Below are 16,028 nucleotides of genomic sequence, written 5' to 3'. Positions count from 1 at the left end.
TTACCTCCAATCTCCAGGTAATTCAAAGTTCAATCCAACCTGAGCTGCAGGCAAGGCCACCCCTTTCAAGGGAGGCAGAACAGGACCAGGTCTGGCAAAGCTAGCTTCTCTGCTGTATGTTTTCCCAGGTGCTGTGCTCATATCCTGGAAGGAAGCCCTTTTCCAACCCTTTTGGCTGGGTCATAGCTGTGATTGCTGCTGAGCCAGGAATCAAGGCACTAAGAAGCTGATGGAAAGGTGGCGGGGGTGGGGGGGGGCAGTGATGGGCTATTAAGCCCTAACAGAAGGCAAATGGCTTAGTGGTTAGGGGAATGGGCCTTGGAGTCAAGAAAGACCTGGATTCAAAGCCTGACTGCCATTTCCTGGCTGTGGCCTATGTATGAGTCACTGATATAAGTGACAGGGAGCCTAAGTTTTCTCTGAGCCTCAGTTCCTCCATCTTAAGATCTGCTAAGAAGCAAATAAGGAAAAGCATGCAACATGCTTTGTACAAGGCCTGACATGCAGCAAGTGTTCAATGAAAAGTAGGTATGCTAATAATATTCAACTCAGCACATCCAAAGACAAAATGGTAGGGTCTGCATGGATCACATTCAGGGAGGGGCTCAGCCCTGCAGAATAAAGTGCTTTTCAGAGCTGACCCTCCAGCTGAATGTAGCCCATGGGTGCCATCAGCCTAGAGATCTCAACCATCATCTGGAGGAGGACCCCTGGTCCTAATGCCCCGCCCCTCTCTGCAGCAAGCAGGGGAGGGGGCGGAGAAAACTCAGCTGAAGCGTCCACAGAGGAGCAGCCATTTCTCTAGGGCTTGTTGCTCCAGGATCCGCCCCCAGACCCTATTCCCAGCCTGGCAGCTTCCCTCCCCCTCCTCCCGCCCAAAAAAGGAGAAAGAACCAGAGGAATGACCAACAGTTGGAGGGTTAGGATGAGGGCCAAGGGGGTGGGGCGAAGGCAGGGCCAAAGCTCCCCACCCTCTGGGAACAAAGGACAGGAGGCTAGGAGGTACCCAATACGCCCCCACCCCACAGCCAGGCCCTGCAAGGCAGCCTACCAGACCCACAGGCATGGCGTCTAACCCCATCTAGACCCAAGAGGGCTTCTATCACAGCCCAGCACTCCCCCGCTTTTCTATCCTTCATTCTCCCATAGCCTTGAAGTGTGCGTTTTTGCCCCAACTCGCCCCCAAAGGTTCCTGGGTCTTGCACTTTCAGCATGAGCGACTCCCTCCCTCCACCCCTCCCTCTTGTCTCTACCTAGCCCTCAGGGCCTCAGAGCCCCAGTTGCGCCCTGCTGTAGCAAATATCAACTGCGACCCCAGGCTCCGTAGATCAAGGTCCCGCCCCCTCTCCTTCATGGCCTGCGGGGCCCTGACACTCCTGATTACATCCAGCAGACACCCCTCCCTAGTCCCCCTCCTCCTGCACTCTCCCTCATATCTTCCCAGGCTGGCGCCCCACCAGGCCTAAGAGGATCTAGAGGCTCCTCTGCTTTATCTAGACCACTCTTCTCCCCATACCCTCTTTATCTCCAGATCCTCTTCAACCCTAGCTTTTCTTTCCTGCACACGTACCCTTTCCCCAAACCTCTCTCTGGGTCCCACCCTCGGACCCTCTTCCCGGACCTACGGGGCCGAGATCCCTTACCCAGACGCCCCGATCTCAGACTCCCTCCTCGAAATCGCTAGCCCTCTATCCATTTCTCCCTGGTCCAGACCTCCAACCCAATCCTTCCGAGTCGGAATCCAGGTTTCAGCCGCCAGCCTGGATTCGGGGGCCCGCGTCCTCAGCATACCGTATACGTGTCCACGAGCTCAGAGCCCACGACGCGCGCCACTTTGGCCGGCTCAGCCTCCCGCTCGGCCACGAAGCTGCACGCCGCAGTCGCCATGTTCCGGGCTCCTCCGCCGCCCGGCGCAGACTGGCAGCAGCAGGGGGCGGGGACAGCGTCGGCCCGCCCCTCGGATCTCCCCGCTCCCCGCCCCTGCCGCGCACCGCGCCGCCATCTTGGCCCCGGGGCCTCCTCGCGCCTTCGTCCCTCCCCTCGCGCATAATTGACAGCAACCACTCACGGCGCGCGTGCGCGGGCCACGCGGGCTTGTCCGCCTACGTAGTGTGTACCAGGTTGGCGCCGCCCGCTGAGCTCCTCGCAGCCAGGCAGATACTGAGGCTTTGAGTGGGTAACGCTAGGCGTTACCATTCGCCGCCGGGGAGGGAGGACAGAAAGCCCCATACCTCTCGGGCTACTCGAAGCAAGTTACTGTTCAGTCTGGCCTCAGTTTCCCCCTTCGGAAAGGGGAGGTAGTAATCGCGCCTCACCTGGCTCTTGGACTCATTCTGGATAGGGCACGAGGAGGTTGAAGAGGATATGAGCTGTGCTTAGAGCCAAAACAGGGACAGAGTAACTCTGTACCAGTTCTTATCCACTCCAAGATTTGGAGATCTCCTGTCACATGGGCTGCTGGAGATCTGAGTAGATTAATAAACGCAGTGCCCCCGTTCACAAGGCAGGGAGCTGGTGTGGTTATCAAAAGGGGGGGAGGGGCTGCCTTTACATGGTGGCAGTGTGAAGATGGAAGGAAGAGAGATGTGCCTGCCATTGAACCCAGGACTCCCACATAGTGTCCTACAGGAGCTTGAAACAATGGGGCTACAGACTGGCCCTGGACCCAGAACTACAGTGCTATAATGGGAAGCACAGACACAGAGACAGAGCCCTAACCCAGAGACACAGAACTAGACTAAGAGGGAGGTAGTAGCCCAGCTGGAGGGGAAAGGGAGAGAGTCTGGCACAGATGCGGCATTTGTAGGTGTGTTTGTTGGCTGACTGAGTGCAGCTGCCTTAAGCCCAGAAGTAGAATAATCTGATGAGATGAGCGGTCTGGGGTTTGGCTCCTCTGGCACACCTGGCTTAAGGGCTCCACACTATTCTGTCATAAGGTGACTTCCTTCTCCACCAGTTCTACAGCACTGTACTCAGAGCTTAGTGTTCAAGGCTTCTCTTAGCAGGGCCCCATACTCCCAAGCTTCTCCTCCCATACGGCTGCCACCCAACTGCAGAGAAATTTAAAGCAGGGGCTGCCAAGTCAGCGAGACCTTGGGCAAGTCACCACCCCTCCAGGAGCCTCAGTTTCCTTATCTGGAAAGTGGGATTAATATTACCCACCCCCCTAATTGGATGGACGGCTGAGCTGCTATGTATAGGGGTCTGGCCTGGGCCCCACTAATTTGCAGCTCCTGTCCTGCCCTGGATTCATGTTTTCATTCACCTAAGAAAACTTTCCAGAAAGTCCCTTGGGGGGCCAATAGGGGAACAAAGGGAAAGAGACCTGGTCCTTACATACTTCATCTCCCTGCCCTAGGCAGAGGACACAGGGACTCAGGCCAGCCTGAGATCTCCAGGGCTGGGGAGGGCGTGGAGGATGCTACACACTGCGGTGGGCTGGGCCTGGAATGCAGCGGGGCAGGGCTATTTAAACCCAGGCCTGCCTGGCAACTCCAGCAGCCTGCCCTGTGAGCCGCCAGCATGGATGACATCTACAAGGCTGCGGTGAGGGACTGGGGTGGGTGGGCCTATTGGGGGCTCACTTATCTCGGAATGGGGGGACAAGGTCACCCCAGGGAAGTGGTGGGGGCCCAGGAGAGGACCTTCACACTTTCAGGCAAGAGCCTCAAGGGGATGGTGGGTCTGGTGTTCCAGGGCGTGAAAGGGGTGAGGGATTCAGGGACTGGAGAGGAGCTGTCAGAGTAGATGAAGGAGAAGATCTCACCTTTTAGCATCATGTCCGCCACTGTCCCCAAGTGTCTGTGGTCCGAGTTACTGTCTCTCAGTCACTTCTCTCTGCATTTGTCTCTCTGGTCTCTGGATCTTTGCCTTTCTCAGCCTCTTTCCATTTCTTAGTTCCAAGCTGTCCCGAAGTCTCTGTCGCTGTCTCCCTGACCTTACCCCCATTTCTGCTCCTCATATTCTGCTTCTCACACACTCAGAATCCCCCAACTCCCTCCAGTCCCTTGGCTGGCTGAAGATGCTGTAGGGTGGGGGGTGATGGGGATTGTGAGGAGGGGACTGCAGAGCTGGAATCCTGAATGGGGGGAGAGACTTTGAAGTTTGAAGCAAGCAGGATAGGACTGAGTATGGGGGAGAGCCAGGAAGAAGGAACAGAGAACTGGGGCCCAAGCCCCTATCTAGTCTTTCAGGCTCAGGGCTCAGTGGCTTAGCCAGGAGTGAGGGCTGGACAGTGGTCACCCAAGTCCTTGCAGCCCTCTGGAGTCTCTGAGGGGCTTCAAATGCTATTCCATCTGGGGGAGGGTGGTTTGCTAACCTGCCCCTGCCCCCAGAGACAAGGACATCTGGCACAAACAGCTGTCCCCAAAGGAACCCCTTCTTTAGCCCTGGGATTGTGTCCCCACTCTCGGGTAGGGAAGGGCTAGAGCTGGCTCTGGTGGCACCTCTGCCTATCTGTAGTAGTCCATGGGGCTGTGGGGAGCAGCCTTCTGCCTGTGCCCATACAAGGTCTTGTGGGGCTGGGGACTAATTTTGGCTCCTGAGGCACCAGCAGGCCAGGGGGCCAGATAACACTGCCCCACCCTCTGCATGCCAGAGTCCCCAGAACAATCACCAGGTTTAACTTTGTCCCCCGTTAAAAATAGCTCAGTGGCCACCCTGGTCAGGTTACAGTGGGTGGCTTCACCTACCCCCACACTAGCTTTATTGTTCCAACCTGAAGGACAGCTGTCCCTCAGTCCACCCAGCTTGGGTTTCAGCAGGGGGCCAATAGGGCATTGAATCGTCACTGACTATTGTTACTCGGGGTCACCTTGGCTCTAGAGGTGGTGCCCACCTGTCACCTTGGCCCTGAGCCCAGTCTCAGTGAAGCCATCTGGGTCACCTCAGGGCTTTGGGGGAAGGGAGAGAAGACTGAGGCATCTGCTCTGTGACCTGGAAATGGCCTGTCTCTTCTTGGCTTCAGTCTTCCCACCTGTGGAATGGGTTGGTTTCCTCAACAGCGCTGGAGTCTGAGCCTGAGTCCTAAGACCTCTTTTCCTCTCTAGGTAGAGCAGCTAACAGAAGAGCAGAAAAATGGTGAGTGCCCCAGCACATATGTAGGGGACAGCAGGGCTGGGCTGGGGGTGCATAAGAACCCCAGGCTGGAGACCAGAGGCTTGAGTCCCTTTTGTTGTGAGGTCTCAGAGGGAAGTGGGAAGGTTGGCAGGTGGCCCCAGGGTTCTTGTCTTAAGGTGGTCCTGGCTGCTGAGCCATGGCTACTCTGTCCCCCCCCTGCCCCCGCACCTATTGGACACAGAGTTCAAGGCAGCCTTTGACATCTTCGTGCTGGGTGCTGAAGATGGCTGCATCAGCACCAAGGAGCTGGGCAAGGTGATGAGGATGCTGGGCCAGAACCCCACACCTGAGGAACTGCAGGAGATGATCGACGAGGTGGATGAGGATGGTGAGCCCCTCCAACTTACCAGGTCCCAGACCCCATAGCACCCCAGGTCACTGGGGACTTGAATCTTCGCTCTGCCACTTATTATTCTGTGCTTTTGAAGGAGCTGTTTAGCATCTCTGAGCCTCAGTTGTCTCATATATAAAATGGGCATCATGGCCACCTTGTTTCATGGAGTTGGTGTGTGGATGTAGTGAGAACACTGAGGTTTAGGGTCAAGGGCAGTGCCAGCTGTTCTGACCATCCCTCTCTAACAGCCTTGATATCTATCCCCCAGGCAGCGGCACAGTTGACTTTGATGAGTTCCTGGTCATGATGGTTCGATGCATGAAGGATGATAGCAAAGGGAAGTCTGAGGAAGAGCTGTCTGACCTCTTTCGCATGTTTGACAAGTGAGCGTACGACCCTTTACCTCTGAAGGAGGAAGTCTTGTGATCTCCAGGCCTCAGTCTCCCATTCTGTGCAATGGGGGAGTGGGAGGCCCCATCTCCCAGTGGCCCTGCCCTGCCTCCCTGGTTTGTGGGTGGGACTGCTTCTTTCCCTCCCCAGTCCCCACTATGGGCTCTGAGACTCTCCCTTGCCCCACACTCCCGGCAGAAACGCTGACGGCTATATCGACCTGGATGAGCTGAAGATAATGCTTCAGGCTACTGGAGAGACCATCACGGAAGATGACATCGAGGAACTCATGAAGGACGGTGACAAGAACAATGATGGCCGCATCGACTATGATGGTGAGGGGGTGGTTCATTGGATCTCCTACTGCCTATACCCTGCTGGCGCCCAGCTCTGACCCGTGCCTGCCCCTCTCTCCACAGAGTTCCTGGAGTTCATGAAGGGGGTGGAATAGATGCTGACCCTTGCCCAGAGCTGCCTGTGTCGCCTTCCAACTCTAGCTGGGCCTAGGGTTGGGGCAGGAGGCCAGGGTTCCCAGGATGCGAGCCTGGGCCCACCAGAGGCCCTCCCTGACTCCCTCCTCAGCCCTGTACTAGGGAATGCAAATAAAGCCCTGCTGCTTGGGGGTCTGGTGTCTGGCCTTCATTCAGGGGTCTGGGGACTCTTCATCAGCTTTTATTCCTGCCCTAACGACCACTTCCTTTCCCATCCCAGAGCGCAGGCTCTAATTATCCCTGCATACCGCCTTCCACAGGAGGGACTAGGTTAGACCAGAGACCATCATGCTCCATACCCCACTGCCTCCTTTCTATAACTGCTGATGGCCAGGCCTTATCTCCAGTGATTCAGCAGCATCTGGAGTCTACATTTAATAGGCTACTGGAGATCATGGCTTGGTCAGTTAGTTGGCAGATGCGGGGAATACCTCATCTTGGAGAGAGGAATAACTGCAGCACCCAGCAAGGCCCTGGATGCCACTTGACACAGCAGCCCCAGCTCTGTCTTAGCTCTGGTTGGTCCATCTGCCACTCGGATCTCTTGCTGGCAACATTAACTCGAGGGACCAAGGGTTATATCGTCTATTCTACTTCACTTCACCCATTTGACAGTTGAGGACCCTAGGGCCCAGAGAAGCACAGGAGCCTGTCAAGGTCATCCAGTGAGTTTGGGGGAGAGGAGAGCCACGTGACTCCCAGTGAGGGCTCTGTCTGATGGACCAGGTCCATGTGTAGGCATAATTTCCAGTTCCCACTACCCTCAGAGGCTCCAGCAACCTACTTTCTCTCCCTGACAGGGAATGGAGGCCCAAGGCCTGGTGGCTCTCATCTTAGTGGAGATGCACAGGCCAGACCTACAGCCAGAACAGTGACGCTGATCTTGGGCAGGAGGGTGGGGTGCTGCAGGGAAGTAGAGATGTGAGCAGTGGTGCTTGCAGGGGGGACAGCTGCCATGGTGCCTAGTCTCCAGCCAGAATGTCAGCAGTTGTCTTTGCTCCACACAGACTCCCCACAGCCTCCCCACCTGTGCCCCAGCCTTGGCATTCCCCAGAGAGGCCCAGCATTCCGGAGACGGTCTTGGAATTCTGGAGATGCCTCCAGTGGAAGCCAGAGCTGGCAGGAGTTGCCTGCTCCCTAGAGAGACCCAGGGGGAGGGGAGAAGGGGTCCTCTCAGTCCTGCCCTTGGGAGCTGGAAATCTCAAAGACTTACACATCTGGAAAGATGACATCTCAGGAGAGGAGGCAGGGCCACAGTGGGCAGTACCACCAGCCAGTGTACCATTCCATGGTTTCATCACACCTGCCATGTGCCTGGCACAGGCTAGATACTGGGACTCTTCAGAGAGAGGCCCAGTCCTTAATTTCATGAAATTTATAGTCAACTCAAGAAGGCAAAGAGGGAGATAAGTGCAATGAGGAAATCAGCACATTGCTGGAATGAGAACTGTAGAAATGTGGTGACCATGAAATAAAGTGGTCCAGGAAGCCTTCCTGGAGGAGGTAGCACTGAGTTGAGGCCTGAAAGACTACAAGGAATCAGCCATGGAAGGGCATTGGGAAGAGACTGGAGCATCTCAGGAGCAGAAAGGGTGTCGGCTGGGCACTGAGCCTTAGTAATCTTAGGGTGAGAAGGCCTGATGTTTCTGAGCGCAGTGGAGTGAGACGGGTGGAGGGAGGTGCATGGAGTGAGTGTATGCTTTGGAACTAGAAGGATTGAATGTGAAGTGAGAGAAAGTGAGGAGTCAAGGATGGCCCTTCACATCAAGGATGAAGCTGCCATTTGCTGAGATATGGAAGCCTGAGGGTGACAGTTTCTTGGCAGTGGGGTATTGGGAAGTGAAGGTTCCTTTTTTCCTTTAATTTTTTTTTCATGATTTTTAATTTTTCATTTTAAAATTCCAGACTTGCAAAAATACAAATGACCCTCATTTACACTTTACCCAGCTTCCCCAAATGTTAACATTTTAAATAGTCAGAGGACAATAATCAAGTGCAAGCCACTACTAACTCATCTGCTGACTTCACTCACGTTGGTCAGTTGCCCTACTAAAGTCCTTTTCTTGGATCAGGATGTGACCCAAGATCACACACTGTGTCTCGTCATCCTATCCACTTTCTCTCCTCCAATCTATGTCAGTTTCTCAGTCTTTCCTTGCCTTTTGTGACCGTGACACTTTTGAAGAGTGCAGATAAGTTATTTTGTAGGATCTCATACAATTTGGATTTGTCTAGGGTTTCCTCAGAACTGGATTCAGGTTATGTATTTCTGGTGGGATAATCGCAGGAGAGAGATGGAGAGTCAAAGTTGAGATGCCTCTGGGACAGGATGGTGGGGATGTTAAAGCAAGGTAGATCTAAGTGAGAGGCAGAGAGAACGCTATAAACTCAGGTGTCATCAAAGTAAGAAGCAGTTTCCCAGCCCTGGTCCTGGATGAGGTCCTAGGGAGAGGGTGTGTAGGGAGGGGTGGCCCAGGACTGGGCGCTGGGCATCCCACATGGGCAGTCTGGGGGAGGAGGTGTGAATGATGAAGTGGGAGAGATCCTTGGTCAATGAGAGGCCTCAGGAGCCAGAACGGAAGGAAGGAGGCATGGAAGACTGCTGATGGTTTGGGACTAGGAAATTAGGAGGCCTCCAAGGCCTTGGCCATCTGGACATGAGGGTTTCATTGGAGCAATAGGATGGGAGCCTGGCTGAAGAGAGAAAAGAGTAAGCAAGACAAAGGGGAAATGGAGAATTAAGACAGCACTGCTGAAGTTCTGCAAATGCTCAGGGACCAGAGAAATGGACTGGAACGGAGGGGAGATGTGGAAACTCATTTGAGGAGGGGAAGCCTGCATGCTGATGGAAACAACCCAGTGAATCTGGAAAAGTGCTGATGTAAGACGAAGAGCAGAGCTGCAGAAGGTGAGTGGCTATAGGCCTCTGGGGAGTGTTTTAAGGGTTTGGTTATAGCGCTGGGCCTGAATTCAGGCCGGGCAAAGAGAAAGGGGGCTCAAGGCAATGCGGGAAGAATTGTGGCGATGGGGATACTGAATGCAGGAAGTGTGTCCAGAGGAAGGGATGTTCCCTTCCCTGTAAGCAGGGCACATCCTTACTCATGGTGACTTGGAGGATGGGTGGCTGAGGTGAGGGGAGGAGGAGGACAAGAACCTGAGAGGCCAGGGGCACCCAAGGCATGTGGGATACTGATGGAATTGGAGAAGGAGAAAAGAGAAACCCTAAGAGTTAAGCTCTCTGTGAATAAAACAAGAGGATGGTTGGGCTAGTTCAAAGAGGGGACATGGGGGGTGGCGGCTGGCTGGTGCATTAGAGAAGGGGTCCACAGAGAGTGAGCCCTGTGGGATCATCCCAATGTCCCTATTCCAGAATGAGGTTGGTGGAGGAGGAATTAGGGCATCCCTTTCTCCTAAGCATGTCCACCCCAGAATTCTAGCTGGGAGAGGCTGAGTTGTGACTCTCTACATATCTGCCTGGTAGCATCTGATACATGAACACACACATCATACATGTATATGGCCAAGGGCTCACAAAGCTCCCACCGGCACACAGCATTGCACTTCTCTGTATACGTCACCCAGTTCTGACTCTTTTGCTGCATTCTCTCCTCTCCATTTCTTCTGGGCTGTGTCATCCTTTGCCTGGATAGTGCTTCCTCCATGAAGCTTCCCTTGATCTCCTCCATCAGGAGCAATCACTGGCCTTGTCTCTTCATATATATGGTTGCCTGGTTATTGCCTGCTGCCCCAAGAGGCTGAGGTTTCTCCTGGGTGGCCCTGCTGCCCTGCATAGGGCCTGATACAACGAACAGCTTTGGGACCTCCTGCAGTTTCCACTTTGTCCATTAGATGGCACAAGATGCACGTGGCTGGGCCCATCAATCTGCGAAATCAAAGGCTCCTTTCGGTCTATTTTCTATCTGCAGTCTGCAAACAAGGGGTCTTTACAGAAAATCCTTACCTTCTTCTCAGACCGGAAAACTGAGGCTCAGAGAAGGAGAAGATCTGATTGAGGCCACACAATAAGTTAACCTTAGAGTTCAGGCTCCCACCCCAAGCTGTTTTACTGTAGCCTCAGCTGGGGGCCTGGCTGAGCTGAGGCCCCCAGGGTGAGCTCCCAGGCTGAAGAGTTGTTGGGTCTGCTGCCCACAGCTGGTGGCCACATGCTGTTTGAAGGGTTGTCTGGCTCAATCTTCAGGCAGATATTGGCCCTCAGCCTGGGCTACTGCCCAAAATATCTCTCCAGGGAGACAGAGGCAGAGAAGCTCCACCCCTCTGAGGGACCAGGATATAATCACCATCATGGCAGCCCCAGTACAAGCACCCCCCCACTCCCACACCATCACCAGTTTACATCACCTGTTACACCCAAGGTGGCTTGTCCCTGGCCCTGGAAGGAGGAGATGGAGACCCAGAGAGGGAAAGGCCTTGGCCAAAGTTCTCCAGGGGAGTCAGAAGCAGGCGGTCTGAGGCCAGTCATTGGCCTTCCTGAGTAGCCCTCTGCCCAATCTCAGGTTAGGGCCCCGCTGGGAGGAGGCATATATATGTCAGGCAGAGGTGGGGACAGGGGGACAGGGTTCAAGTTCCCTGGGTCTTTCTCATGCTAATTCAAGGGGTTGACCTGTTTCTCTTCCAGGGATGAGGTAGGGAGGGGAGGTGGGATCCAAGTACCCTCCAGGAGTCTGAGAATCCCAGGAAGGGGCAAGGTTGATGGGACCTGTTCTCAGCCTGCTCTGTGGCCTGGGCTAGGTCTTTCACTCTCTGGTGTGAAAGTTTCCGAGTTTCCTGACCACCACCTAAGAGCTCAGGCTGGTCCACCTGGGAGGCCACCACTCAGTGAGTGACACTCTGGGCCCTGGGCCTCTGGCTGAAAGAGGGAGGGTAATCAGAGACTACACTGCCCAGCGAGCTGGGATGGAGCCTAGAGGCCAGATATTCATTTCTTGCCAATCCCAGATCTATAAAGTGTGGCAAACCTCTGTTTCTGCCCAAAACATGGAAGGTCTGAGACTGGAATGACCCTCCCTCCAGGTAACTTGGGCCTTGCCAGAGAGTTGGGGAGCCATGCCAAGGCTTCAGGGGGTTGGACCCCCCTGGAATTAGAGACCTCTAGTTTGTGGGCATCTCTGTCGGGGGCATTGAAGGGTCAGGGAGCAAAGGAGAGCCTAGGCAGACCTCCACCCAGCCCATGAACTTCTGATCTCTAACCCCTGACCTCTCTTCCAGGTTATCTCACCCCTTGACATTTTGCTAGGGCCTGGGGTCTTTGGTTTGCGGACATATCTGTGTAAACTACCCACACTCCAGCTGGGAACCGGCTTGTATGACGCAGAGGCGTCAACCGGGCCAGGCAGGGTGGAGGGAACCACTGCAGGTGGATGGTGGAGGCTCTTGCCCCTCCTTCCTCCTCCTCCTTCCTGGCCCTGGACGGGGTGGAGCCACTGCCTTATAAGTGGCAGGCCTGGCGGCAACAGAGCAAACTGCAACCAGCGGCCAGCGACCAGAGGGTGGCTTCACAGGCAGCGTGGTGTCCTTGGTCCCCCACCATGGCCCTCTCGCCCTGGGCCATCTGCTGCCTCCTGGGGGGCCTCCTGCTCAGCAGGGGCAACCCCAGTCCTGGCCCCAGCGTGCCCCGCCTGCGGCTCTCCTACAGAGGTACGGGTGGGTTCACCCTGTTTGTGTGCATGTCCGTGGGAGCGTAGAACCCTGCAGCACACCCAGCTGTGGGACCTCAGCCAGCCCGGGTCAATCTGTTCTGCCAGCTGGAGGATGCAGGCACTCCCTGCACAGCCTGTGGGAAGGACTTCGTGGTCATTCCCTGGGATGGTGCTCCTGGCTGCTGCCAGAGGCAGGCACTGGGGAAGAGGCAGGGGAGAGGGACAGGTCCTGGGAGGCATGGTCAGAGTAGAGGTGGGAGAGACAGAGACATTCAGAAAAGTGGGTGGGGAAGATGCCCACATGAGTTTAGCTGTCCCTTTGGGGAGAGAGATGGAAAAGGGCAGACAGGACAGGTCTGGAGGACCTCAGCTGAGGCTCCTTGCCCAGAGCGGACAGTAGGGGAGCAGAATCCTGCCTCTCTCCTCCCTGCCCTGCAATGGGGCCCTTCACCCTGTCCCCACAGCCTTGCCTCCACCTGCCTCTTGCATCCCACTTCCCAATGCCAACCTCTCTTCTTCCTTTCTCCATCCCATCCCAGGAGGTTCTTCTGCAGATCTAACCTGATATGTCGTGCTATAGCTGGCACACGCCTCCTCTGAATCTGTAGAGACAGCATGTGGGAAAAGGCCCCTGAGACAGACGCAGGATCTCCACAGTTTCTTCTTCTAGGGGAAGCCAGAGGGGTGATGATCTTTCCCTGGGAACCCCAGTCCGAGGGGGGCGGGGAGACCTAGGCCTCCTCTGGAGAGTCTGAGGTGGAAGACATGGCTCTACTGTTTGAGAGATTAAAAATGGGTCTGGGGAATAGGGAATATGGTTCTGCCCTTGGAGCTGTGGTTTTCGGAGAAGTCAAGCTATAAGAAAAAGCCCAAATAGAGCAAATCCCCTCCGAAGTACTATCAGCCGTGGAGGGCTTCCTGGAAGAGGCTGTTGGTGAATTTGGGGATGGAGTGGGTACTGGACCAAGGATGGCCCCTTGGGCAGGCATAGGATACTTAGCCTTCCCAAGAGTAGCCAATGCCCCTTCTCACCACATCTTGCTACCTGCCCCCTTGCCCACCTATCACCTCCACCTCCTTAGCTCAACCCCAAGGACCTATTTCAGGATCCTTGACTTCTAGGACCAGCATCCCTAGACATCCTTAGGGCCTGGGTGGACAGGTTCTATGGAGAAGAAAATCTTTAACCACATCCCTGGGCTAGAGCCTGGAGCCTCAGCTGGCCATACTCGGCCTCTCCCATACCCAGGCCTTTGCCAGGTGTACCCTCTGCTGGGGATGCTCTCCCCTGCTTGTCCACCTGCACACTGCTCAGACTCACCCACCCTTCCCCCAGGCTCTCCCTGCACTTTGCGAAGCTTTCTGCCATAAGTTCTACCAGTGGGTCCATCTTCCGTGGGGATTACATAGAGCACAGATGGGCCAGTGGGAAGGAGATGCTAAATGAAAGATCAAGGGATAAGGAATGAAGGGATAGGAGGTGACTGAGCTGGGCATCCCACCCACCTCAAGGAGCCACTTCCCGGAAGCCCTCCAGCAGCCTCGCGTATGGAAACATTTTTCAGATGTGAGTGTGTGTGGGGGTGAATGCACAACTGGGACCCTCCACCTTCACCCCTTGTCTGAGCAGTAGGCCCTGACTCCCTCCCTTGCTCCCTTGTAGACCTCCTGTCTGCCAACCGCTCTGCCATTTTTCTGGGTCCCCGGGGCTCCCTGGACCTTCAGGCCATGTACCTGGATGAGTACAGGGATCGCCTCTTCCTGGGGGGTCGCGATGTCATCTACTCTCTGCGGCTGGACCAGGCATGGTCGGATCCCCGGGAGGTGAGCTGGAATGACCCGGGATAGGGTCTGTCTAAGAGCTGGGCAACTCTAGATGGGAGGCTGGACGGGGAAACTGAAGCTGTGAGGTCAGGGGTCAGCCAGGCTGTGTTTCAGGTCCTGTGGCCACCGCAGCCAGGACAAAGGGAGGAGTGTGTTCGAAAAGGAAGAGATCCTTTGGTAAGTGCTGTCTGGAGTGACTGTCTCCAACCCTGAATAACACCCCAAGATATCCTGTGGCCACTGTCCCCAGTGCCTGCGCTGGTGGCATTTGAAACAGATCCTGAGGACTCTGGAAGGTCCATGAAGAATGTCACCCCAGCGCTGGTCAGCCAGGCAGTGCTGAGCCTTGGGGCCTGAGGAGATGGTGGCCCCTCATCCCCTGCCCCTCTCCCCACTAGATGGAGTGCGCCAACTTTGTGCGGGTGCTGCAACCCCACAACCGGACCCACCTGCTGGCGTGTGGCACTGGGGCCTTCCAGCCCATCTGTGCCCTCATCATGGTCGGGCGCCGTGGGGAGGTGAGCCTAGGGCGGGCACCACAAGGGACCGGGAAGAGGCCATATTTCCTCCAGGCTGCCCGAACGCACTCCTTGGAGCCTGGATCGAGGCAGAGGTTTCAGGGGCCTGAAAGGCGCCTTTGTGCCAGGGAGCTGACCCCATTGGCATGGCCCTGAATCAAAGGCACCTTATACCCATCTCCTACTCCCCAGATGCATGCAATGGTCACTGCCCTGGTTGAGGGGGCTGGTGCTGCTTCCCCAGGTGACACCCCTCCCTCCCTCCTTCCCTTCCTCTCCCCCAGCATGTGCTCTACCTGGAGCCTGGCAGTGTGGAAAGTGGGCGGGGAAGATGCCCGCATGAGCCCAGCCGTCCCTTCGCCAGCACCTTCGTAGGTGGGTGATGCCCAGTCACAGACAGGCACAGGAAGGATGGGAGCCTGCCAGTGTCATTGAGAAAGGATAGTAGCTGGGTCCTCCTCCCCTGATTCTGTCCTTATCCTATCCCAGGCGGGGAGCTGTACACGGGTCTCACTGCTGACTTCCTGGGGCGTGAGGCCATCATCTTCCGGAGTGGGGGTCCTCGGCCAGCCTTGCGTTCTGACTCTGACCAGAACCTCCTGCACGGTAAGCCCAGGGGCCTTCTGAGGGCAAGGCTAGCATTGGTAGGAGGGAGGAGAGCTGACTCTGGAGTAGAGACTGGAGGGCCAGCCCATCCCCACTTTAATCCCCGGGACTCCAGCCTCTGGTGGGGTCCTTGTACCTCTTCCCCTCCCCGTTGGGTTCAGCTACTTGTCCTCCCCTGTGAGGCTCCTCCACCAGCTTCACCCTGTCACCTGCCTCCCAGACCCCCGGTTTGTGATGGCTGCCCGGATCGCTGACAACTCTGACCAGAATGATGACAAGGTGTACTTCTTCTTCTCGGAGACTGTCCCCTCACCAGATGGTGGCCCAGGCTATGTCACCGTCAGCCGTGTGGGTCGTGTCTGCGTGGTGAGAGCTGTGAAGGGGCAGTGAGTTTCAAGTCCTTGCCACATCCCCTCTTCCCCAACCTGTCCCCACCCTCAGCAGGAGAGAAAATGTGATGAGGGCGTGAAGCCAATGTCCATGCCTCTCCCACAAAGGGTGAGGATGGAGGAGCAGGAGGAGGGGCCTGTTCTCTGGGGCCCAGGGCTGACTCTGGCCTCCCACCCCACAGAATGATGCTGGTGGCCAGCGTGTGCTGGTGAACAAATGGAGCACCTTTCTCAAGGCCAGGCTGGTCTGCTCAGTGCCTGGCCCCGGTGGTGCTGAGACCCACTTTGACCAGCTGGGTAAGGGCATGGCCAGGGGCAGGCCTGGGGGCGGGAATGGGAGGGCTCAGAGACAGTGAGCAGGGGACATAGGCAGTGGCCTTCTGTCTCCCAGAGGATGTGTTCCTGCTGTGGACCAAGGCAGGGAAGAGCCTCGAGGTGTATGCGCTTTTCAGCACAGTCAGGTAGGCACAATTTGTCTCCCCTTACTAACCCCCGCCCCCTGGCCTGGTCTGTGTACCCTGGCCTCCTCTGTTGAGCCTCAGCCTTCATATTCTAGCCTTGCCAGGGGGCCCTGTCTCTATCCCTAACTTGGTGACTCTGCGGCTTTATATTCTGTCTCCCTTCCTTTACCTTTGCCTGGGTGTCCTTATTTTTTGGTTTCTGCTGACTATAGGCACTGTCATCCTCTGCCCTGCCCATAG

At 55.9% G+C, this 16,028-nt stretch overlaps 3 protein-coding genes across 9 annotated transcripts in view; 2 read left to right on the top strand and 1 right to left on the bottom strand.

The window, feature by feature from the left end:
• The window catches only part of NISCH (nischarin), a 30,927-nt gene extending 28,921 nt beyond the window's left edge, over nucleotides 1–2,006 (bottom strand). For all 7 annotated transcript variants that reach the window (XM_011372566.2, XM_011372568.2, XM_011372569.2 and 4 more), the window contains exon 1: nucleotides 1,792–2,006. In XM_011372566.2, coding sequence (XP_011370868.1) covers nucleotides 1,792–1,887 — 96 coding nt within the window. In that variant the 5' untranslated portion in view covers nucleotides 1,888–2,006. The remainder of the gene's footprint in view (nucleotides 1–1,791) is intronic.
• Nucleotides 2,007–3,453: 1,447 nt separating this feature from the next.
• On the top strand, nucleotides 3,454–6,463 carry TNNC1 (troponin C1, slow skeletal and cardiac type). Its single transcript, XM_011372565.2, has 6 exons — nucleotides 3,454–3,546; nucleotides 5,049–5,079; nucleotides 5,300–5,446; nucleotides 5,721–5,835; nucleotides 6,041–6,177; nucleotides 6,262–6,463. Exons 1-6 carry the CDS (start codon nucleotides 3,523–3,525, stop codon nucleotides 6,291–6,293), a joined length of 486 nt encoding a protein of 161 aa, XP_011370867.1. The 5' UTR covers nucleotides 3,454–3,522; the 3' UTR covers nucleotides 6,294–6,463.
• A 5,407-nt stretch (nucleotides 6,464–11,870) lies between these two features.
• The window catches only part of SEMA3G (semaphorin 3G), a 12,631-nt gene continuing 8,473 nt past the window's right edge, over nucleotides 11,871–16,028 (top strand). The window contains exons 1-9 of the mRNA XM_011372576.2: nucleotides 11,871–11,988; nucleotides 13,654–13,814; nucleotides 13,929–13,991; nucleotides 14,213–14,332; nucleotides 14,617–14,707; nucleotides 14,822–14,938; nucleotides 15,159–15,304; nucleotides 15,510–15,624; nucleotides 15,719–15,783. Of these exons, the coding sequence (XP_011370878.1) occupies nucleotides 11,880–11,988; nucleotides 13,654–13,814; nucleotides 13,929–13,991; nucleotides 14,213–14,332; nucleotides 14,617–14,707; nucleotides 14,822–14,938; nucleotides 15,159–15,304; nucleotides 15,510–15,624; nucleotides 15,719–15,783 (987 nt within the window). The 5' untranslated portion in view covers nucleotides 11,871–11,879. The remainder of the gene's footprint in view (nucleotides 11,989–13,653; nucleotides 13,815–13,928; nucleotides 13,992–14,212; nucleotides 14,333–14,616; nucleotides 14,708–14,821; nucleotides 14,939–15,158; nucleotides 15,305–15,509; nucleotides 15,625–15,718; nucleotides 15,784–16,028) is intronic.

Source organism: Pteropus vampyrus, unplaced genomic scaffold (assembly GCF_000151845.1).
Source record: "Pteropus vampyrus isolate Shadow unplaced genomic scaffold, Pvam_2.0 Scaffold210, whole genome shotgun sequence".
Taxonomy (NCBI): domain Eukaryota; kingdom Metazoa; phylum Chordata; class Mammalia; order Chiroptera; family Pteropodidae; genus Pteropus; species Pteropus vampyrus.
This window is presented reverse-complemented; position numbering and strand designations above follow the sequence as displayed.

Bases quoted from the DNA above. Each gene is read 5' to 3' on its own strand.
- TNNC1 (XM_011372565.2), top strand. From the start codon at position 3,523: ATGGATGACATCTACAAGGCTGCG. The intron at 5,447-5,720 runs GTGAGCCCCTCC...TCTATCCCCCAG, and splicing joins CGACGAGGTGGATGAGGATG to GCAGCGGCACAGTTGACTTT. The intron at 5,836-6,040 runs GTGAGCGTACGA...CACTCCCGGCAG, and splicing joins CTCTTTCGCATGTTTGACAA to AAACGCTGACGGCTATATCG.